We start from the raw sequence: 25461 nt of genomic DNA, 5'->3' as shown, positions 1-25461 counted from the left end.
TCGGGATCCTAAAGAAATTGATCGCCAAAAAAGTTGCCAAGTATCAGCAAAACTGCCAATTATTGCTAAAGTCAGTAAAATTTTAACCAGTAACGGGAAATGAACGGCTGCTGCGAATCTGCAGCAAATGAAACTGTATTTCACCAGTTCAAAAAATGCTGAAGGTTAACAAATGAAAAATATATATAGGCCTACACAGTGAAATATTACTTAGCTGGGATCTTTTGCGGGGCCCCCGACGAAACTTCCACGGGCCCCCTTTATGATGAATTTATAGTGTAAAGAAACAAAAAATGGTGAAAATCGTCCCGGGCTCCAGGGCTGGAGCCTTGCCAGCCTACCCCTTGTGGGGGGCCATGATTACTACAACGATACTCGAAAAAACGATAAATCCCTCTACAACGTTATGTTTTTTTAGATCTTGCTTAGAATCGCCTATAGTCTAATGTTAAACTCCTCTCGATACAACGATAAAATCCTCCCTCTATAGCGATATTTTTAGGAGATATTAGAAATCGCTGTGTGTGTTGTATGTGCAAAACGATATTTTTTTTATATTTCGCTCGAAGATATCCTACAATGTACTGTATTTTCAAACTCATATATTTTAGTTCTTCCGAAGACGTCTAATAATATCGGTGAGTAGAACAACCTCATCACCGGAAGTGTTGTTGAAGTTTTCGGTATCGCTACTATTTGAGTGATACACCAAAGTGTGTTGTGATAAATACACTTAACCCACAGGGACAATACATATGACAATCTTTTTCATCAACTAATAAATTATAATTATTATTGTTATTTATTTCCGCTTTTTCGAGGCTTAGTTCGTCCTGGACTGGAGTATGCTGTAAGGTTTTGGAGACCATACCTACAGAGGGACATAGACTTGGTTGAAGGGGTGCAGAGAAGAGCTACGCGTGTCCTTATTGGCACACAGGGCTTGAGTTATGAAGAAAGACTTCATTTTTTGAATATGTTTACATTGGATGAACGCAGGTGTCGAGGAGATATGATCGAAGTGTTCAAAATTTTCAATGGGATGGATAGGATGGACCATGAACTTTTAGTACACCGCCAATCGACTGCTTTTACAAGGGGACACCAGTATCGATTGGTGAGGGACAATGCAAGGTTATGGTGTCGCAGGGAATTTTTCTCCAATAGGGTTGTTAATAAATGGAATAGCTTACCCCCGGAGGTAGTAAATTGTAACACAATTGACACGTTTAAAAAGAAATACGATAAACATGTTGGGGTAAATCGGGAAGCTATCCATTCTTAGAATAAGACAACCATAAGTATTCTTTATGGGCATTGTATAATATTTTATCATGTGTATATATTGTTTGTAATTTGTGTTAATTGCATTTTTAATTGGGTTGCTGTATTTTTGAAACATATGACAACCATATTTTTATGGGCATCTTTTTATCAGCCACCTCGTTGGGCATTTTGCCTGTTGTGGTGTTGTATTTGTATTTGTATTTGTATTTGTATTTTTTTGTGGCGAATGAATACTCAAAAGCACATTTTTTTGGTGATACTAACAGCGCCAATTCAGAAGAGTTTTGCCCATGGGCGGAGATACGGGGGATCATGGGGCCCCAGTGTCGAAGGTAAAGCTAACTGATATAATGTATTTGCGTATATATGATTTGACATCATCATGTCCCCCCCAACAATCATCGTGCCCCCCTCCCAGACTTTCAAGTCTATCTCCACTTATGGTTTTGCCAAAAATTTCATAAATTTGGTGGCGCGAGATGATAATGGACTTCTCTTCGCGCTAATGCTCTCTTCCCATTCTCATAGTCATTTTTCCGCTTTTTTGGGGCTTAGTTCGTCTTGGCCTGGAATATGCTGTTCAGTCGTACATGCCAAGTCAACCTAGGGACCAAGTCTCTTTCCGTAGTTGTACTATTCGCCGACGGTATGAGGAGGGCGGGGGGGCGTATGATTGAAGTGTTTAATATTTTCAACGGGATGAAGAATGCAAAGGTTTCTAACAGCTGGCTGATGCGAAGATATATTTTTGAAAAAAGGGGGAAAAAAGATATGATGGAGGAGAGACAGAAGAATAGAATGAATGATGATGCGAACTTTCAAACCAATTCCGGGACGGAGTGTCATCAAAGAGGAGCGATACGAACTGCCAATGTAGCTTTATTATTAGTGTCGATAGCAGGTTTCCGCTAACGATGCGCGTACAAAAGTAGATGACACTTCTTAAAACAAGCCCGGAAGTGGTCATCCAGGCACGCAATCGGAAGGGTGTTCGTGCAGGCTGGAGGAGGAAAGGCCTGGCACGATATGGAAGAGGTCCGTGCAGGTACCAGGTGGTGGAAGGTTACAGCTTTTGACACGATGAGGAAGAAGGCCGCCCTGGCACGAAAGTAAATAACGCCAATTTAGACCTGAAGTTTCAATACAATAAAAGTAAATTACATCCACTGATTAGCGTGTATTTAATCCGGTTGGAATACTCCCCAATCACCTGAAACTGCTTTGTCATTTTCTCCAAGTTACTGGTTGCCGTGGTCCTCCGTTTTTGAAAATAACTAGCCTTGAAATTTTTGGTCTTTCTTCCAGTACCACAGAAGACGCAAAAATGTCACGCCGAATTGAAATGATAGTTTTTTGCAAATTATTGGTTTGCGTGGTCCTCCGTTCTTACAAAAAAAATTAAACGAATTTTCTTTAAAATTTTTCATTTTGTGAATTCCAACGAGAATGGGAAAATATTTCTGAAGTCGATAGCGCACACTTCCGACAAGTGCCGCTAATTTTCGCTGTGGATAGCCAGAATGAGTTTCAAAATAAAAATCGATTGGAAATTATCTTATGGCAACTAAAAAGGGGATGATGGAGCAGTGACAAAAAATAGAATGGATGATGATGCGAACTTTGACACTAATTGCGGGGCGTAGTGTTAATAAAGAGGTGTCAGACGAACTGGTAATGCAGTATTAGTGTCCGGTATGTTATTTGCGCTAACAATGCGCGTACCAAAGTGGAAGCCGATCACTTCTAAAAACAATCCCGGAACTGTGAACAATAGCTGCTGCCCTTGCACGGGATGGGATTCGTGCAGGGCGAAAGTAGGGTGCCGCCCTGTCACGAGACCGGAAGGGGTCCATGCTGGTTGGGCAAAAGTGGCGCCTTGGCACGAGATCGCAAGGTTGTCCCAGCAACCCGAAGTGGTGGGTTGCTGTAGGCCTCGCCTTACCGTGGCACGAGATCGAAGGCATCAGCGCGAGGTGGTGGAAGGCTGCAGCCCGGGCACGAAAGTAAATAACGCCGATTAAAACATTAACTTTCAATACAGTGGTGGCAAATAACCCCTGGTTTGCGTGTATTTGATCCAGTCGGAGTACTCAATCTGCTTTATCGTTTTCGCAAGTTATTGGCTAGCGTGCTCCGCCGTTTTTAAAATAACTGTCCTTGAGAATTTTTATATCTTTGTGGTTTTTAGAATATCCAGAACACAAATGTGTCACGTCGAATTGAGTGATCGTTTTTGCGAATTACTGGTTACCGTGGTCCTCCATTTCTACAAAACAAAAATATTTAAACGAATTTCCCTTAAAATATCTGATTTTGTGGTCTCACGAAAATGGGGAAATATTTCGGAAACCGATATTACACTTCGGGGAAGTGCCGCCAATTTTCGCGGAGAGTCAGAATGCATATTTAAAAATGAATAAGTTAACTTCCGGCAACTAAAAAGAGTAACGGAGGAGACACAGAAGAATAGAATGGATGATGATGCGAACTTTCAAACCAGTTATGGGACGGAGTATCATTAAAGAGAAGTGAGAATGTAGCTTTATTAGGGTCTGATACCAGGTTTAGCGTTCTAGCGGTGGGCGTACTAAAGCAACTACTGAGTGGGTGTCTTAAAGCAACCCCGTAAATGGCGTACACACATCCGACAAATGCCACCCGTTTTCGCGGTGAAAAGCAAGAATGAATATCAAAATAAAAATCGATAGGAAGTTGGCTTCTGGCGACTAAAAAGTGTATGATGGAGGAGAGAAGAATAGAATGGATGATGATGCGAACTTTCAAACCAATTACGGGACGGAGTGTCATTAAAGAGGAGTGATACGAACTGCCAATGTAGCTTTACTAGTGTCCGATACCAGGTTTCCGCTAGCGATGCGTGTAGGAAAGTATATTACGAGCACTTTAAAAAACATGGAAGTGGCCATCCAGGAACGCAACCAGAAGGATTAGGCACGAGGAGGAACTATGTCTGTACAGGCGGGAGGAAGAAGGACCTGGCAGGATATGTAAGAGGTCCGCGCAGGCACCAGGTGATGGAAGGTTACAGCCCTGCCACGATGAGGAAGGTCGCCCTGGTCCAATATCGAAGGCATCCGTGCAGGCCCGAGGTGGCAGAAGGTCGTCCTGGTACGCGAACGCAGGCGGAAGGCTGCAACCCTGGTACGAAAGTAACAGATTTAAGCCAGAAGTTTAATGCTAGTAGATAATATCTGATGTTCATATTTTTAATCCAGCTGGAATGCCGCCTAAAGCTGCTTCGTCGTTTTCGTATATTGTTGGTTACCGTGGTCCGCCGTTGTTTTAAATAACTAGCCTTAAAATATTTGATGTACTGTGGTTTTTCCCCAATATCACAATTATCGTTTTTGCAAATTACTGGTTACCGTGGTCCTCCATTTCTTGCAAAAAAAAAAAAATATATATATATATATATATTACACGAATTTTCCTTAAAATTTTGAATTTTGTGAAGTCCCACGAAAATGGGAAAATATTTTTGAAATCAGATTCTGAAAAACACTTCCGACAAGTGCCGCCGATTTTCTGTCAATACACAGAATGCGTTTCAAAATAAAAATGGGGCGCGGTAGTCCAGGTCGATAAGATAATCGCCTAAAGTACCGAAGGATGTTGAGGTGTCGCGAGTTCGATACTCGGTTCGTCCTTGTCAGAAAACTTTCCTAACACAGGGGTACAACAAACGGCGACTTGACCGCAGCAAAAAATTGCTACCGTAGGGAGTTCCCCATCGAGGGGTTAGCGCACCAACCTCTCGATGAGTATAAAAAACAGGTCTGCCGTTCGGAATCGGCAATAAATTGCAGGTCCCGGTCTAATTAGCTCTCGTGTGCAGAAAATAACCGTGGTGCGACAAAATGATCAAATGATCAAAATAAAAATCGATTGGAAGTTCACTTATGGCAACTAAAATGGGGATGATGGAGGAAAGACAAAGAATATATAGAATGGATGATGATGCGAACTTTGACACTAATTACGGGGCGGAGTGTCAATAAAGAGGAGTGAGACGAAGTGTCAATGCGGCTTCAGTATTAGTGTCCATTATATGACTTGTGCTGACCATGCGCCTACCAAAGTGTAAGCCGAACACTTCTAAATGCAATCCCGGAACTGACCGTCTAGGCTTGTGAACGAAAGCTGCCACCTTTGCACGAGATGTGATCCGTACAGGGAGGAGGTATAATGGCGCACTGCACGAGATTGAAAAGGGTGCCGCCTTGGCACGAGATCGGAAGGGTGACTGTACCTTTACGAAGTTGTGGGTGGCGGCAGCACTGGCATAATAATGATGAAGGTAACACTAAATCGAAGGCGTTCGTTCAGGCACTAGGTGGTGGAATGGTACAGCCTTGGCATGAGGAAGAAGATCGCGCGAGATCGAAGCAGGCATGAGGCGGTAGAGTGCTGCAGCCCTAGCACGGAAGTAAATAACGATAATTTTAACTTGAAGTTTCAATACAATAAAAGCAATTTGTATTGCATTTCCGTATATGCAATAGTGTTGGAATACTGAATCTGCGTTGCCTTTCCCAAGTTATTGGTTACCGTGGTCCTCCGCTTCTTGTAGAATTCGTTCAAATATTAGTTTTTCTTTTCAATTTTGTGAAGTCCCACGAGAGGGGAAATATTTCTGAAATCGATAGCACACATTTTCGATGTGCCGCCGATTTTCGCGGTGGATAGCCAGAATGAGTTTCAAAATAAAAATCGATTGAAAATTGACTTATGGCAACTAAAAGGGTATGATAGAGAAGTGACAAAAAATAGAATGGATGATAATGTGAACTTTGACACTAATTATGGGGCGTGGTGTCTATAAAGAGGGGTGAGGAGGAACTGGCAGTGCAGCATTATTAGTGTCCGGTATATGATTTGCGCTAACAATGCGCGTATCAAAGTGGAAGCCCGACACTTTTAGAAACAATCTCGGAACTGATCATCCAGGCATTAAATAAAAGCTGCCGCCATTGCACGGGATGCGATCCGTGCATGGATGATGCCGCACTAGATCGGAAGGGGTGCTGGTGAGGTAAGGGTGTAGCTTTGCCACGAGATCGAAGGGGATCATAGAGGCATGAGGTGGAAGACTGCAGCCCTGCTACGATGAGGCTGTCACCTTGTGGCAAGAGATCGAAGACATCCGTGCAGCCATGAAATGGTGGAAGGCTACAGCCCTGATATGAAAGTAAATAACGCCAATTCTGAAGTTTCAATGCTCTAAACGCGAATTATATATACTATTTTGCGTGTGCTTAATTGGGGTGGAATGCTTCACCCAAAACTGTGTTTAAAACGCTTAATGTGTGAAGTCGAATTAGATTTGCTGTTATTGCAAATTATTGGTTACTAGCTATAATACCCGGCGTTGCCCGGGTTTTTTTCAATGAGGCTTTTTTGGATCACCTGATATCTCCCTCTTTCTTTGAGGGACATGCAAACCGTGTCCAAGTTCACCAATATGGCGACTTCCTACGCGACTCATGAAATAAACAAATCTAGATTTAAAGTAACGCAAAAAAAAAATATTTTTTTTTTCTTTTTTTAAAGGGTGCCAGGTATTTCGATCCCCCTCCCCTTTTTGAACTTCAAGTTATCCATCTCTGCCTGTTTCTGCTTCAAAAAATGCTTACTTAAAGCTGTGGAATTTTTTCGATGTACTTTACGGACCCATAATTCATTTTCAAATATCTTAATCCACATGAATTTATGCAGTTCAATATTAAAAGAAAATACGGAGACATTAATTTTCATGCTTGAGAAGATATAAATAAAAAGTTGAAATCAATGTTATTGCATGAATGTCCAACTCAAAAGTAGTTCCGGCTAATTGCTTCATATTTAAACTCCTGGGCTTCGTATATCTCTAAGCGAACTCAATATTTCAAAAATCGAGTATTTAATACAATTTTTAAAATCATTGATGTGACAGAAAACCTAACCAAATTTCCTCATTTCTACAGTAAAATCGGCAATTTTAACATTGATTTCTATAGGGGATCACCCTTTGCCTTACCATCAAAGTGATGCTGATGATGGCGTCTATTCAAAAAGCTCTCATTACTGGGAGGATTGAATAAAGTGGCAGACCATTATAAAGGCATAAATATTATACATATACTGACAGCGTTGAAGAAATGACAAACCATTGTAAAGGCATATACACGTTTTAAACGCATTGCTAGGGAACCACGGTAACCAAAGTAAACGTTCGGAAAGTGATTGTTGAGGCCCGAAAACCATTGTTGCCCGACAGTGTTTTGCCCATTTGGGGCACTTGCCCTACCCTGACGAAATTTTAAAGTAGCCTATCGTTTAAGTTGGGTCCCATTTAGTATATATGCACAATTTGGCGACGATCGATCTAAAATTGTAGATTTGTATAGAGAACATACACACACACAGACACACAGACACACAGAAAATCAATTTTATATATAAGATTGGTCCTCCGTTTTCCAAAATGGCTAGCCTCGAAATTTTTGGTACTTTTTTTTTTTTTAAATATCGTAGACGCAAAAATGTCACGTTGAATTATCGTTTTTGAGAAGTACTGGTTACCGTGGTCCTCCGTTTCTTAAACAAAATATATATGTATAATATTTACACGAATTTTCCTGAAAATTAATCTAAATTCAGTATTTAATCCGGTCGGAATACTGAATCACATAAATGTGCTTTATCATTTTCGCAAGTCATTGGTTACCGTGGTCCTCCGTTTTTAAACTAGCCTTGAGAATTTTGGTATGTGGTTTTTTTCAAATATCGAGAAGACGCAAATGTGTCGCGTCGAATTGGAATTATCGTTTTTTGCGAATTACTGGTTACCGTGGTCCTCCGTTCCTTGCAACAAAAAAATATTTAAACGAAATTTCCTTAAAATCTTTGGTCCTACGAGAATGGGAAAATATTTGTGAAATCGATAGCACACACTTCCGACAAGTACCGCTAATATTCGCGGTGAAGAGCCAGAATGCATATCAAAATAAAAATCAATAGGAAGTTGGCTTCTGGCAACTAAAAAGGTTATGATAGAGGAGAGACAATGCAGCTTTATTACTAGTGTCTGCTACCAGGTTTGCGATAGCGGTGCGCGTACTAATGTGGATGCCGAACGCTTCTTAAAGAAACCCCGGAAGTGGCCATTTAGGCGCGCTATCGGAAGGTTGTCCGTGCAGGCGCGAGGTGATGAACGGCCGCTTTAGAAATCGAAGTGGTCCGTGCAGGCACGACGAGGTGGTAGGCTGCAGCCGTGTCACGACAGTAAATAACACCGACTTAAATCTGAGGTTTCCATACAGTGCTTGCTAGCTGATAGAACCGATTAAATGCGTGTATTCATTCCGACTGGAATACCTAATCATCAAAAATTGCTGAAGGATTTTTCCAAATTATCAGTTACCGTGGTCCTAATTTTTTCAAAACTTGGCTTAAAAATTTTGGTATTTTGTGGTTTTTCCAATTACACAGACGAAAACATGTCACGTCGATTGAAATTAGTTTTTGCAAATTTTTGATTACCGTGGTCCTCCATTTCTAACAACAACGACGGCGACGATGACAACAGTAATAATATTTGAACGAATTTTACATTTTGTGAAGTTCCCACGAGAATGGGAAAATATTTGAGAATCGATAGCACACACTTCCGACAAGTGCCGCCAATTTTCGCGGTGAATAGTCAGAATGAGTTTAAAAATAAGCGATTGGAAGTTTGCTTATGGCAACTAAAAAGGGGATGATGGAGGAGTGGCAAAGAATAGAATGGATAATGATGCGAACTTTGACACTAATGACGGGGCGGAGTGTCAATAAAGAGTAATGCTACGAGCTGGCAATGCAGCTTTAATATTATTGTCCGCTATGCGATTTGCGCTGACAATGCGCGTATCAAAGTTGAAGCCGAACATTTCTAAAAACAATTCCGGAACTAATCACCCGGACTTTTGAACAAAAGCTACCGCCCTTGAACGGAATGGGATCCGTGCATCGCGGATGTAGGATGTCGCACTAGATCGGAAGGGGTCCCTGCATGCTGGTGGGACAAGGGTGCCACCTTGCCACGAGATCGAATGCGATCGTAGAAAAAGGATACCGCCCTGACATGAGATCGAAAGGGGCCCCTGCATGCTGGGGGGGGGGCAGTGTGCCACGAGATCGATTGGGCTCGTCGAGCAAGGGTGCCACCCTGGCACGAGATTGTAGTGGCGCGTGCAGGGAGGTGGTGGAAGGATGCAGCCCTGACACGATGCGGACAAGAGGTCGAAGGCATTCGCGGATGTGCGACGTGGTGGAAGGCTGCAGCCCTACCGCGAAAGTAAACGCCAATTTACACCCAAAGTTTCAATACAATGAAAGATTATATCCGCTTATTTGCGTGCATTTAATCCCGTTGGAATACTGAAATTGCTTTGTCATTTTCCCAAGATTTTTCCCATGGAACTTGTAACATAAACGGAATGTTCTTCCGTTTTTAAAGCCTTCGGAGCCTTAATAAGCTTCGGAGTTTTTTATCATTGTGGTTTTTTTTCAATATCGCAGAAGACGCAAGTGTGTCACTTCGAATTGTAATAATTGTTTTTGCAAATTATTGGTTGCCGTGGTCCTCCGTTTCTCGCAGAAAAAAATTACCTAAACGAAATTTCCTCAAAATTTTTGTCTAGTCCTACGAGGATGGGAAAAATATTTCTGAAATCCATAACACACTTCCAAGTGTCGCCAATTTTCGCGGTAAAAAGTCAGAATGCGTATCAAAATAAATGGATAAGAACTTGGCTTCTCGGCAATTAAGAAGGGAAATGGTGGGGACAGGAATGGACGATGATGCGATTTTTGATACTAAATACTGGACGGAGTGACCACTAAGAGTGAGAAAACGAACGCTTCCATACCGGCACAGGAAGGCAGCCGAACCGTCACGAGGATCGAAGGTGACCCTGCAGGTATGAGAAGAAAGACTACTGGCCCGTCACGAGGATCGAAAGGATACGAGAAAATCTCGGTTTTCTTAAAACTGAATTTTTTGGGAAACGTCAGCATAGCACCGTAATTCGATTCCCGAAAGCGCCTTTCGATTTCGAAGACTGACATTCTCGCTGAAGTTACTCTTTTTTCGAAATTATTGGTTACCGTGATCCTTCGTTTCTCCAATAAGAAAAAAAATGAATTTGCATTAAAATTTTTGGTTTCGTAAAATCCAGTGAGAATGAGAAAAATATTTCTGAAATCGAAAGCACACACTTCCGACAAGTACCGCCAATTTTTCGCGGTGAATAGCCAGAATGTGTATCAAAATAAAAATCGATAGGAATTTGGCTTCTGGCAACTAAAAAGGGGGGTGGTGGTGGAGGAGAGACAGAAGAATAGAATGGATGATAATGTGAACTTTGAAACTAATTACGGGGCGGAGTGAATACAGAGTTCGACGAAATGTCAATGCAGTTTCAGAATTTGTATCCACAGGTATTTGAGCTAACTGGGAGGGGTAGTCGCAAGGATGCAGGCCTGACACGCAATTGACTGTCTGTGCTGGTACGAGAAAGTCTCTTTATATTTATAAGAACGTATCCTTGCACGAAAAGGGGCTGTCGTCTTGGCACCAAATCGAAGGGGCACGAGAAGGAAGGCTTCCGCCCTGGTACTAGATGGAAGAGGTCCGCGTATTCACGAGAAGGGGAACTACCGTTCTTTAATGAAGGTGAATAAGTGTTTCTTAAAGCTAAAATTTTCATAGCTCGGTAATATCCAATGAAGTATGTCTTACACTAAAACATCACATTAAACTAAAATATGATTTTTAAATTGTTGGTTACCGTGGTACCCCGTTTTATTCAAAAATTTTCAAAATTTACCTTAATTTTTGTATCTGGGTTTTGTGGTTCATTGCCTTTGCAAATTATTGGTTGACGTGGTCCTTCGTTTCTTCACAAATTTTAAGGAAAATTCGTTTAAACATTTTTTTTCTTATTGGTTTCGTAAAATGATCCGTGTAAGCACGATCTCAAGAGCAATCGGACACTAAAAATGAGGAGGGTGGAGGAGAACTCAAAGGAATAGACTGGATGATGATGCGAACTTTGAAACTGATCACTGGGCGAAGTGTCTCAAGAGGAGTGAGATGAACGGTCGAAGCTTTAGTATGTGTTCGCTAATAGTGCACGTACTGAAGTGGAAGCTGAACATTTCTAAAAACAAGCCCGGAAGTTACTATCTAGGCACACGAACGAAAACTGCCGCCCTGGTCTGAGATAGGAAGGGGTCAGTAGAACCCCGAACAACCGCCCTGCCTCCTTGAACGAACTGCCTCCCACTCACGGATCGAAGGAGTCCGTACGATCTGCGAGAATGAAGAGGTGGAGGCTATGAAAATAACCCCGATTTTTAAACCTGAAGTTTTCAGAAAACGCTAGCCCGGAAAGTAATGTCCAGTGGAGAGTGCGTGTGCTTTTCCCATTAGAGAGCATTATTACCTCAAGCTGCAGTTACCGTTTTTGGAAATTATTGGTTACCGTGGTCCTCTGTTATTTCAAAAATAATTTACCTTAAAATTTTTGGTATCTGGCTTTGTGGTTAGTTTTTCCGGTATCACAGACGACTCAAAAATGACACGTCGAGTCGAACTGAAATTGTTTTTGCGAATAATTGATTACCGTGGATTCCCGTTTCTTACAAAAAAAGTAGTATTTGAACGAATTTTCTCCTTAAAAGCCGTCGCCCTGGCACGATCTCGAGAGGGTCCGTGCATGTACGAGATGGGAGGCTGCTGCACTGGCACGGTCTTACGAAAAAATAAAACCAGTATTTGAACGGAATTACTTTCAAATTTTTGACTTTGTGATATCCCACGAGAATGAGAAAATTATATTTGAAATCGACTGGACAGACTTCCGACAAGTGCTGCCAATATTCGCCGTCAAGGAAAGAATAAAGTCGATCTGAATTTGGCTTTTCGGGAACTAAAATGGGGGGATGGTGGAGGAGCGACGGAAGTTCGTTGGGAAGAGTGAGAACAGCGCATGAAATAGCGCAAAGAGGCGAACTGTTAATACAGTATTAATGTCCGCTGTGAAATTTGCGCTAACAACGTACGTAGTGAAGTGAAAGCCCAACACTTTCTAAAAACACGCCTGAAAGTGACCATCCAGACACGTGATCGGAAGCAGGGCCGTCTTAAGAGTATCATGGACCCCCGGACCAAGTGGGTTTTTGGAGGCTCTACCCGGTAAATCCTAGAAAATTTCAAACGGATCTCATTTTTGTGAGGCCCATCTTCCCTTGAGGCTCCCGGGCCCATGCGTTAAGACGGCACTGATCGGGAGGGCTCGTGTATCGCCAGGGTTGTTTTGTAACCCACAATGTATGTATATTTTAATCGGTGGTACATGTTTTAATGGTGTACCGTTTGATTTGTATCCCGGGGGGGGGGGAATCCCCAACGAGTTCACGTGAACGTAAATGAAACTGCTAATAATGATACAATAACAATGAAATAAATATTAGAAACATGAGGTGACGTGAAATACCGTCGAGATCGTCACTGGATTGCTCAGCCTCTGCGTAGACGTTGCTGCCATCACTGATAGTCTGCTGAGAGATCAATCAAAAATGAGCTAAGGTTAAAACCAAAAATAAAAACAAAATACAAGGTAATGAGAAATTGAATTCTCTGGATGTTATGCCGAAACTAAATATTTGGAAAGAAAAGTGATTTTTGTCTCTTCCGCGAATAGAACCCGGGTCTTTTTACATTCCGGGCAAGTGCGGTAACCAATACACCAGAGAGACACTTTCCGATTCCTTATACGTGTCTCTGGTGGTTAGCGCACTTGCCGGGTATGCAAGGGGACTCTGGTTCGATTCCCGGAGGAGACAAAAATCACTTTTCTTTCCAAATATTAGTTTCGGCATAAATCCAGAAAATTCAATTTCTCAGTATATTTCCGGGCTGAAAAAATCTACTATCTCTTAGTACAAAATACAGGATGTCCCATAAATTCGTAAATAGTTTAAAAATTCATGAAAAATTGAGGGAATTAATAGATATTTGAGCGTGATTTGCAAAAAAGTTATTCTCAAGAAAAGGGAATTTTTTTTCACTTAGTTCAGATTTTTGAGGGAGCTGCACGAAAGCACAAATCAATGGAAATATGTAAATCAGAGTCCTACAAAATTCAAGGTGTGCTATTTAACACTTCATTTCTGAAAATTTTCCTGTTACTACTACTTCATCGCACACCAACTCTGGTCACACACATCGCCATATAGCAATTTACTACTGATAGAGTAGAACCGGAAATGAATGCGTCATCCATCGGTGGTCACCTCAGACTTATCGGGAAAGAACATGTTCTACCCAAGGATCGAATCCGCGGACCTGACGAAAGCCTTCATGTTGGCAGACGAGCATCTAACAACTTAATAATTTTCCTTTTCCTCCTCCTAACCAGATCATGTCTCCCTTCCCTCGCTCTGTCTCAATGAAGAGATATAAGCAGGTTGTCGAAGAAGACCTGGGCCATGCTGGAAGCTGTGCGTGCATGTGTTGTGAACCTAATGTGAAGTTTGCTTCCGTGTAATGTTTGTTATGTGTAGTCCTGCCATCAAGTTTTCTATGAGTGAAGTGTAATTATTGAACCGTTGAAGAGGCAGTTCCGTAACCAGTCATTCCTCTGCTCTGTGCAAGAATTTGCATTTATGCCCCTTCTAGTCATTTCTTGGGTCCAGAATGCCCCCCTCCTTCCAAATGGGACCTGTTCGGGTGCACCTGCCTAGTTACAGCACTGGTTGTAGACCTGTTGCTCTCAGTGGCGAGCCTTTTTAACGGGGTGATCAGATCTCATTCGTGCCTCGAAGTTGGAAACGCACAGGAAAACCAACTTCAGCCGATCACCACTATGATAGGATTCGAACCCGGGTTCTCGCCATGCGAGTCCGTCATTATTACCACTCGACCACCACAGCGGCTTCTCCTATCACCTACCTTCTTTTCAGAAGGTTTTTCCCTTATGATATTGACATTGGTGGATGAAGAACTACTGGTAAAGTTGTTATACCTCAGCCACGAATCACAAGCTTTTGAACATTTTGAACACAGAAGATACTAAAAAAAAGTTCAGGTCCAATCACTTCTGCCGGACTGATTTACCAGTGTCCCCCTATCGACACAAGTTTGAACGAAATTTTTTCTGTACCAAAAAAATTCCCATTTCGCGAAAATATTTTTTTCGCAAAACAAACATTCAAGTATACAAATTCCTTCAATTTTTATGAATTTTTAAACCATTCACAAATTTACGGGACACCCTGAATATTTACAACAAAAACAATAATAACAATAATTGAATTGAATGTTTTACCGTTTCCAGTTCAGTCATGTCCAAGGTAGATATCGTCATGATGTCGTGAAAATCTGTCAAATAATGGGGGGTGGGGGGAGAAATAACAAGAAAATTAGTATCTCGGAAAAAAGGGTCATCATCATCATCTCATACAATAAAGTGGAATTGGTTTTTCCGAACGTTGCTCACCCGTGAGCCAACTCGTGCTCGCCGAAACGCCGAAGAAGTATCCGTTTGGTAGATGCACGTTCTCGACTCTGAAGCAGGGCACCCATTGCATCAAACCCTCTGTATCCGTGAACACCTTGATGGGAGAAACAAGATATATTTTCACATTTCATGTGTGAACTCATCGAATGTTTGAAAGATATGTCATTGTAAACAGGGACGGGCTCAAGTATTTTGCAGCCCGGTGCGAAAACAGCTTTGCGGCTCTCTAAAAAAAGTATTTTTCCTGGTCCTTCAGTGTCCTCGGCATGGTCCCCACATCTTTCAGTAGGGCTCCTAGGATGAAATCTTTAGCGGCCTTCACCAAACCAAACTTTTCACGGGGCCCTTCTATAGTGAATATATCACTTTTTCATGAAAAAACAAAAAAAATGATAGTAATTGTCCCGGGCCACACTCTTGCGGGGGTGGGGGGGGGGGGGGGTCATGATAATCGGCCAACACCATCTACAGCAAAAAGGCCTCCGCGCGAAGCTCGTCACTGAAGAAGGTCATCTCACCTATAGCCATCGGATATAGGGGACCAACGCATGCTCCATCTTTACCCATTTTTTACAATATATCCAATGACTATAGGTGAGATGACCTTCAGTGACGTCACGAGCTTCGCGCGGAAGCCTTCTGTTACAGATAGTGTTGTTTTGGCACCCTGGCACGAGTCGGGTTTATATTAGCATCCGACACTATCAAACTAAACTGTATGTCCTACGTACTATTTGTGTGATTACGAAAACCCACTTCACCCAGCGATAAAAATTGTAATTGTGGCCCACTTGAATGTTGAAAACTACTACATTGTAATCCCAGCCCAGTAACCCCGGAGTGATTTTTATTAATTTTGTTTCTCACTTTTTAATTCACTATAGGGCGGTTGGTGAAAAATATCTGTCCTGGGGGTCTGCCAAAGATCTCAGCCTGGAGACCCTGCTGCAAAATGCGAGGGGGGGAGGCATGTGTGTGTGTTGTATAACGTATTTGTACACAGCGCACCACAATGGAAGGGCTGTCAGGGATTGACGACGTGTTATATCTCACTCCCTATACCCAGAACTTCAACTAAATACTTTTTCATCCGGAACATAGCCCATCGGTTTGTTCCATCACCACCTTCTTCAAAAAATCACCTTCTCATTGTTCCCCCCTCCCAACTCAATCCATAGGTTCTTATAATAAATCCAAAGCTTGTAATGCCCCGGTGGCGATATTGCACCCTTTGGCAAACACTGAGCTAGAACAAGAATGCATTTTTACCGCCATCCCCCACCCCGTGTGTTGTACATCCACGCTAAGTTGGCCTCTGGCTACGTCATGAAACGTCACGATGGGCGATTCTATTTATCTTTTTTTAGGTAAGAAGGTCGTCGGAGAAAGGAGCAGGTTTTGTGGCATTTTCCATTGGCGTCTGTTGCATTATTTTAGCGAGTTTTATCCCCCCCCCCTGGAAAATTAACCCTCCCTTCGCGCGTCAAGGTCAGAGTCCAACTCAGTATGTGTATACAATAATTTTAAACGAGTCGTTAAAGGGAGAACTCAAGCACTCTTTCGGGTCCAGTTCCAGGAGCGTCAAACCCACGTGCACTCTTGGCTCGGAGAACACGTGCCCAGGGCCACGAAATTGACTGCTTTTTGCATTACAAACATAGGACTCTCCCCACGCCTCTGCCTCCAAGAACACTGCATACATAATAGTGGGGGGGGGGGGTTTCTCCGAGAACTCCCATGATGCACTTTGGACGGACCAGTCTGGGCCTGTGACACAGGCCCATATGTCACAACATCATATATTTTTTGTATTAATTTACTGATTCTTTAATTTCAACAATAATAACGTCATACTCACAGTAAGAACGTTCTGGATGTAAGAGATGGCAATGGCCGTCGGAATATGTGGTGGCTGATTCCTTGCGGTGATGGAGCATCCTCCCAGCTGATGGGACGTCCCTTGCTCGTCGTGCTCGTAGTTCAACGTCCCGTCATTCACCATCGCCGATACGTACGGATGTTGGTGCTGAAACGAGGTTAAAAACACAGGGTTTCTAACACCGTACGACTCTCTCATCTATAAATAAGGTTACACTTATACGTAATTCGATTCGTTTCTTACTTCGTGGGGATGAGTCTCGTTATTTTGAGTGTCGATGAATATTCCCAATCCGGTGAATTGGTCCTTGTTTCCAAAAACAGGGCCTGCAATGCAAAGTAAAATCGAAATTTTACGATCTCCAACTCTCTCGCGAGTTGATCTCCGCGAGAGCAGGCTTACAAACAGAGCAAATATTCAATCATTCCACTTCACTCACTTAACTTCTGAAATATAGATGGCAGCACTGAAAAATCACACACACAACACTAGATACGCACTCAGACTGTTAGGTACACGCACACGTACACTTCCGGCACAAAACTCACTAGGTAGTAAATTGCCCAAGGCGATACCTGAGTTGTGTTTGGTATGAACAAAGAAGTACATAATCGAGAATCACAAGGCAAAGAAGAGGAAGATGCCACTCAACGAGAGGTGCGAGATTTGAACAAAAAAAAATTACCTAAAATTAGTAGTAATAATTGTATTAGTAGTATAATTGTTTTAATTTCAATCTGCTGACTTTCGCTATCTGCTAATATTGATGCGTTTATCCCTTTTTTTTTATTTCCCTCTTTTGTGGAGAGGTCGTCATCATCATCACACCCTTACATTTCACAACCCATCCTGCCATTTTCTCTATCCTCCTCCCAGTGCCGTCTTAAGAGCATCATGGGGCCCCCGGGCCAAGTAATTTTTCTGAGGCTCTACCTGGAAAATTCTCGAAAAATCCAACTACTTCTCGTCTTTTCGAGGCCCCTCTTCTCTTGAATCTCCCGGCCGTGCCCGGGTGGACCCATGCGTTGAGATGGCACTGCCTCCTCCTCTTTAACTATGTGCGGTCATCTCTTCCTACCAGAACCAGAATTAGAATTTTGCGGGGATGCCTGCCCCTTAAAGCGGGCCATCTATCACCATACAGGCTGGGGGCCCTTGCGTCCCCCCGATGAAGAGAAAGACAAGGGAGTAATGCATGTGCATGTAATACGCTGGAAAGTTTTTTTTTCGTCACAATCAGGAAGAAGTCATTAAATGGTTCTTGACTTACGATTAATTTAATTTTAACGATGGTAAAATGCCGCCACTGCCTTACGTGGTTACTATTATTATTATTAGCTTCGCTGTGTGAAGAAGCCCGGTCGGGCAACGTTTTGATCTCGTTGCTGCTCGTCATCTCTTTTAAACACCTATGCATATTTTTCTTCCCAGTCGTAATTCTTGTAACTCGTACCGCTTCGCTCCACTATGAGCGCAGCCTAACGCCTTTGCTATTGCGATTCGACCACACATTGCTAACCAAAAATGCTTCTTTTGGTGCCTTATATCATCTCTTAAAACGACCGACCACCTTTTTTTTCATAAAAAACAGGTGGTTGATCGTCCTATGAATTTTGAATCGTCCTGTAGAGATTATGAGAATACAGTAAATAATCAGCAATAATGATGGTGACCTGAATGCAAGGCTTCTTTGGTGTACCAAATGGCGATTCCATCTCCGCTTTTAGCCGTCTCTTTCCCGAATATCCTAAAGTGAACTTGGATCTCCCAATCCTTCATGTAAGTTGCCTAAAAAAAAAAGAAATACGTCCATGTAATCGTCGACTTACGACAGGTCGTTAATCGATCTTCGTTTCAGGCCGGTCGTCCACTGGAAGCGACAACACGCGGCAAGTAACGCGAGCGACAACAGCCGACTAGGGTGTCGGACTGCCTTTACACGCTATTGAATTTGCGACTGCACTTTGTGCCGACGAGTGTGTTCGTTAATAAACTTGAAGGAATATTGAAAAACTGAAATATTTGAGAAATACCATCCAGAGAACCTATACTTAAGTCCATACTTAATGAAAAAGCTCACACAAACTCGGAGAAGGCGTTCGTAATGTGAATAAATAATATTATTTACAATCGATTACTATTTGCCGTAGCGATTCGTTAGTGGCAATTATCAAATTTCAGCTTCCTTGTTCACGCGGGAAAGGAGGGAGAGAGAGGACTTACCAAAGGAGAAAATAAAAACAGGTGATCGGTTGCAACACCAACTATAGAGAAGTATGTATGTATCTATGCTATAGAGGAGAGTGTTGCCGATCGTCTACTGCTGTCGCTGGGAAAGGTCATTTCTAGTGGACGACGATCTCGTCCTCTCTGTACAATGGGATCAGTCCTGGGAATACAGAAAGTTTCCCGCGACTTGTTTATCGCTTCCAGTGGACGACCGGCTTTATACGAGCACTCTGCGTCGCCAGTTGATTTTTCTACTTTATAACAGAAATATGTGACATAAAATGATCAACATTCGCATAAATTACATAAAAATGAAAATGAGAGCATGAAAAGACAAGTTTGTGTAGTTTGTGGTGCCAAAGGACAGACTATGTCACTTCGTTATTTCATGCAGTGCCCCACCACTTATCTACTAAAACTACTAAAACTACATTTATCCTGACGATTTTGATTTCATTAAACGGCTGATTTTTATAACGAGCGAATCAAAAACTAAAATTTTCGAAATATATATATATATATTTTACAGTATTTCCAGAGAAAAATTCTACCATGTAAAAATATAATGTACTCTATATTGATGAATTTACACTCGTGTTAGTAAGTAATTTATTGAATTTTTTCCCCCACAAACGTTTGCAGTTCCCTTTACGGTAGATAATAATGCAAAATATTCCGGCCCGCGGGCAAAATGCGGCCGTATCACTAGTAAAAGCTTACCCCCATTTCCTTCATAAAACACAGAAAATCAAGATCCATATCCGTCGTTAGTTATTTGTCGCCAAAAACTGACAAAAGCAATTAAAGTTGCCATTTATGACCAAAAAAATTTTCAAAAACAGGGTAAAGGCAGGGGCGCTTATGCGACGGTTGCAAGGGGTGGGTGTGACCGGATGGCAGCTTAGGCTTTTTAGTTGGGCATCAAAATTTTTAAAATTTTCCTATAGTAAAAATTCAATGACATCAATAATTTCAGCCGCACCTTGACGACAGGGATGTTGAGAAAACTTGAAGGAACAGACACAGGGCCTGGAATTTACAGACCAACACTGTGCCGCCTGTGTGGATCAATTACGGGTTCTCGCGATACTCACACGGCCGCATACCACATCGGCCGCAGAAAATGTGGTTGTTTGTTTTACCAGTGAATATTTTCTTTTCTGAATGGTGGACCAAAGGGAAACTCTGCTGGATCTGAACCTAGCTTCCCTCTCCAATTAACATAGTCTATAGATATCGATAGCTCCAGTAGAGTTTAAACAGGAGATACGTCTATATACAGTGCAAAGCTAACTCCCCCTTGCCGCAAATTCCTTTGTTCCAAACCGTTGATCCTAGAAACATACTTCCAATTAGAAAAAGTATCCAAATAACGCGTAGACCTCAAATACGTCATTCATATTTCAAGGGGTTGCATAGTTATTAAAATAAAAATGTTAACTTTCTATACGGGTACCCTGTGTTCAAAAACCCAATTAAAAAGTTGTTGCCCTGTCCCTCCTGACCCAAACAAAAAAAATTCAGTTTCTAGGTGCAATATTCGCTGAGATATTTGAATTCAAAATTTGGAGAGAAAAATTGGGAAAGAACAGCATAAATGAGGGAAAGAAGCGTTGTCCATTAGTTTACGCTGTTTTGCCAAATTTTCTGATTGGGATTTTTCGAACATGGTGTCCGTATGAAAAGTTAATTTTAATAACTATACAACCCCTCGCAATACGAACGAGGTATCTTAAGTCCACACGTTATTTGAATTTAAAAATTGCTACCGCAGGGAGTCCCCCATCGAGAGGTTAGTGCACCAACCTCTCGATGAGTAAAAAACAAGCCTGCCATTCGGAATCGGCAATAAATTGTAGGTCCCGGGGGTCTAATTAGCCCTCGTGTGCAGAAAATGACCATGGTGCGACAAAAATGATCAAATACTATTTGAATTCTTTTTTCGAAGTTGAAGTATTCCTCCAGGATCAAAGGTTCGCCACGGGAAATTCATAATTTAATTTACGGCAAGAGGAGTTAGCAATGTACCCTGGAATATATTCGACCTCAATGCTCACCATGGTGGGGGTGGGGGGGGGGGGGGGGGGAATACAGAGAGAGAGACAAGGAGCCTTAAAAATATGAATAAGTGATAAAAGTTAGTTTTCGAGAGGCACTTACGTGTGAGCACCAAATGGCACCCTGCGTCATTGGTTCTTCAGCCGTCAACCTGACAAAACCCTCGTGCAAAGTAGCGGATCCCGTGAAATACCAGTTTCGGAAGATGTCAGTTTGACCTGAAAAAAATCCAAATTATTTGTTTATTCACAAGAGGGAAAAAATAGACATATGGTATGTGCATGCATTGTTTGTTGATTTGGAATTATTTTGATTTATCGATAACATCATATGTACGGTGTACCTGGCTCAACAGTTTTCTTTGTTTGAAACAAAAAAAAAGAAACAAAATTATCACCTTTACTCCACTAACTGTTTACAAATTTTGGATGACCATAAAACCCGTATTTCTCGGGACATTTCAGTACATTCATGTATTCTTTCTTCGCCAAGAACAGTTAGTCAGTTTATTATTCGATCTGCACAATAGCAAAGGATCCCGAACTGTGAAAAGATGGGGGGGGGGGGTTCTTTAGAAACAAATACAGTATAGTCTCGTATATCCGACATAAACGGGCTGCTGGAACGTCGGATAAGTCAAAATATCGGATAATAGGAGGCTGTTGAGAAAAAGCTTATTAAATGTCAAACTATATATGTTATAATTTTACATATTACAAACCTAATGATCATGTTTTACAACAAAACAACAGAAAAAATGAACTTACAATTACAGAATATTCTGAAGTTAAACACAGTTCTTAAAACGTTCAGTCCTGTGATGATTTTTTACGATCGAGGACGTAATACTGCGTCCAAACGCCAGTGGAATAAATTCAATCGAGTTCTCTGTTTTACTTCCTCTCTCCCCATCATCGCGAGGCTTTGCTGTAACCCTATGAAGTTGTTCTTTTTACCTTACGTTTCCTTCTATACTCCTATTAGTAAATTTTTTTCCGCATATGATGCATCCTTCTACTGTATACGCATAAGAGCGAAAGAGAACAGGTAGGGTGAGGGTGGAAAGAGATCTACTTCGTATATACACGCCTACTCTATTATCTCTATCCTCTCTCTTATCTGGACTTAACTATTGTACTGTTTTCCTTTCATTTGTTATTTGTTGTTGTTTTTTGCTTTTCTTCTTTATTTTCCTTCACCTCCTCTTCCTTTTTATAACGTGCGGATAGGTTAGGACAAGGTTACCATATTTATCGCCAATTCGTCAAACAGATATAATCCGAATTTCTCGCCAATAGCTTGTACGTAAAGGAGTTAAAGAAATTTTCGATTGTAGCCTGCTTTCATGACGAGTGCCGTTTCTTCGCGGAGAAGTCTCGCCATCTTTGCAGTATCATTATGTCAATTCCTGTAGCTTCTTTTTGTAGCTCAATGTATTTAGTTATAACAGTTGGCGCTTGATCTTGATCTTCAATTTCACTGTCATCGTAATTTACAAGAGCGACAATTTCTTAATCAGTTATTTCATACCGATTCTCATCCTTCATCAAACTTTCAATTTCTGGTAAAGCTGCGTCCTCACATCCAGGGATGCGTTGCGCTAAAGATAGAATGGTTTCTTCGGTTTCATCTGTACTTTCCGTTTCCACACTTCCATTATCGCCTAGCACAGATATCTCCAACCTGTTGCTCCCCGAAGTACCCAGAGTGCTCGATGTTGGTATTCAATTTCGTGCTCTCGAGCACTTGGTCAACGTTCCAATTAAAACAACTGGTAAAAATTGCATTCAATTATTGAAATCATCTTGACTTTTCATGCATTCCTATGTTAAACTTAAGGGTGCTTTTCTTTTGCTGACGGGTACAGGCAGCGCTCGCGACTGGTCAAAGTTTAAAGACCTTCAGCCAAGACAGCTTCTTCCATGATTTGACAATTGTCGGAGCCCTTTATGTCAATCCAGGCCCTTGCAATCCAATAAACAACATCCTTTACATTGATGCATTTCAATTTTTCCGTCAAGTTTTGTCCTTCTTCAATTTCGATACATGAATTCCTTCTTCAATCTTGACACATGCGAATGACAAACACATGAGTCATAGTGTGGAAGGGCGCGCCACTGTATAGTCGTAGTAACTAATTAGCTGCGGTGGAGTCGAGAGCAACAAAAAAAAAAGACTACGCTCGCAACTTTCAGTTCTTGTTGCCGATTAATGCCTTTTTTTTTTTTTTTTTTTTTTTGCGATGGGACGTTGGATAAAACATAATGTCGGATAAGCGAAGGTCGGATAACGGGACTCTACTGTAATTGAAAGTCTCTTTCCTTCAATCTGAGCTCAACTCCGGATTATAGCCATTGGGCAATTTACTACCGAATGAGCAGGCAATGTGCACGTGCACCAACACGCAGAGTGCGTATCTAGTGTTGTACGTGGATTTTCATTGCTGCCATCTATATTTCAAAATACGAGTGAAGTGTAACGAGTGAATATTTGTACTGTTTTAAGCCCGATGCTCTCTGTGGTGAGACTTTTTAACGAGAAGATCGGCTCGCATTCGAGACTCAAAGTGGGGAACCACAGAAATTTGAAGTCCATGCTTTAAGAAGTTGGCGCTAATTAATTGAATTCATGAATTACGGAGCACAACCTCGTTCTGTTCCCCAAAAAATCTCAGTCCCTCCAACGTTTTTGACGCAGTGTTACGTCGGAAATTTCATGGGAGAAATATAAAACACCGTTCGTTGGCATGTCGAGTGTATGTGCCGATTTGAGAAATAACAAAGTAAACCTAGACATCTCTCCTTCACTCATTTCATTGTGGTAACCGTGCGTAGATTCCATTTTTGGCGAATTTCTGCAACGAAAAAAATGAAATGCATTTCACCGAAAAATGTTGAAGAAATTAAAACAGGGGTTGAGAAAAATTCTTCTGATCTTGAGAAATTTACCTTCAAAATATTTATCCTTAAATTTCGAATGGGATCAAATGGCGTTTGTGATTTACGCGCGGTAATGTCGGTTCCACCTATCGCGTAACTTTGCGGTATCGCTGCGATTCCCCTGGTCACATGATAAATCAATGAAAAAGAATCAGGAAAATCTCGACCCGAATATTTGCACCTGCCGATTGAACACACACGCATCTTGCGATCAAAGACATCAGCACACACTTATAAGGAAGTACTGGTTAAGCCAATAACTGAATCACTCGCATACGTATGTGCAGCAATTCGTCACGTTGGCAAAAATGACGTTATCAGCCGAGAGTTATGGCAATAAAATTCACCCAACATGCCGAGTGCCAAAAACTGAAAGAGAAGAAATTGAACTCACTCAATTGAATTCACTCACTCAGGGACAGACTAACTTTCATTTTATCCTCATGCAATATATGATTCCCGCAACGACTTGAAGAAATAGAAGAAAGCCACGAGACATTATTACCGGGTGTCCTGCAAGTCTTAATTCGGCCTTTATATCATCAACCGTTAGTCGCAGAGGTATGGTTCCAATTTAAAAAATGCTCTAAATGTGCTCAGAAATCACGCTGTACCAGTTCCAAGGATGAAAATACAGTATAATGTACAATACAGCGAATATTGTACTTAAATACGTGGAATTTTTTTTTTTTTTTTTGGCCTCATCAGAGACGGGGCAACAACTTCCTAATTGGAAGGTAGAGAACGGGGGACTGGTTTCTGAACCCATTTTGAGCATTTTTAAATTGAAGCCATACCTCTACGACAGCGGTTCTCAACCAGCGCTCCGTGGAGCCCTTGGGGCTCCGTGTGCACTTCCCAAGGGCTCCGCGGACACTCGAGAATAATAAAATAAATCAAACAAAATAAAAATTTGATAAACAAACAAAAAAAGGGGGCCTGATGGGTACCGCCATATAAATAATATACTAGAAAGGGCTCCTCGAGTTAAACAGGGCTCCGCTATAGAAATTATACACTTGAAAGTGCTCCGCGAGTCAGAAAAGGTTGGGAACCGCTGCTCTACGACGAACAATTGATGAGATAAAGACCACATTTGGACTTACAGGACACCCTGTTTAGCTTGAGTATGCACTTTACGAGGATTGCTCCCCTATACCCCTATAGTTTATGGCAAGGGTGCTCACCCTTTAGGGAAGTGCGGGAGACTTTGTTAGTTTGAAAACAGGTCGCGGGCCACTTCAACAGTACTGCTGGTCACTTAAACCCTTCAAGCGGTTTTTAAAATTTCCCTAATCCGCATAATAACTGCCACAGTAGAAATATCACTAAACCTTCTAGAAATTGCCACCTATATTCAATAAGAAATATTTTTTCAATTGGGCGCGTGAGCTGATAAACAATTGAGCCGATAGATGTCCCCCTACTCACACCGAAACTAATAATAATAATAAACTATGGTTTTCTGTTATTTATGCTGTCCCCAATAATACAATGCTTC

At 41.7% G+C, this 25461-nt stretch overlaps 1 protein-coding gene across 2 annotated transcripts in view; it reads right to left on the bottom strand.

The window, feature by feature from the left end:
- Positions 1-25461, bottom strand: part of LOC149076822 (VIP36-like protein) — a 32738-nt gene that overhangs the window by 1687 nt on the left and 5590 nt on the right. Inside the window, exons 2-8 of one of the 2 annotated variants that reach the window (XM_089244520.1) lie at positions 21124-21239; positions 18408-18522; positions 16978-17060; positions 16714-16881; positions 14835-14949; positions 14664-14716; positions 12831-12894 (exon numbers count right to left, since the gene is read on the bottom strand). In XM_089244520.1, the coding sequence (XP_089100646.1) occupies positions 12831-12894; positions 14664-14716; positions 14835-14949; positions 16714-16881; positions 16978-17060; positions 18408-18522; positions 21124-21239 (714 nt within the window). The remainder of the gene's footprint in view (positions 1-12830; positions 12895-14663; positions 14717-14834; positions 14950-16713; positions 16882-16977; positions 17061-18407; positions 18523-21123; positions 21240-25461) is intronic. The other variant, XM_089244521.1, reaches the window with a different exon arrangement.

Source organism: Pholcus phalangioides, unplaced genomic scaffold, assembly GCF_987345545.1.
Source record: "Pholcus phalangioides strain wild (caught in Gottingen) unplaced genomic scaffold, Ppha-v1.0 ptg000015l_1, whole genome shotgun sequence".
NCBI lineage: Eukaryota > Metazoa > Arthropoda > Arachnida > Araneae > Pholcidae > Pholcus > Pholcus phalangioides.
This window is presented reverse-complemented; position numbering and strand designations above follow the sequence as displayed.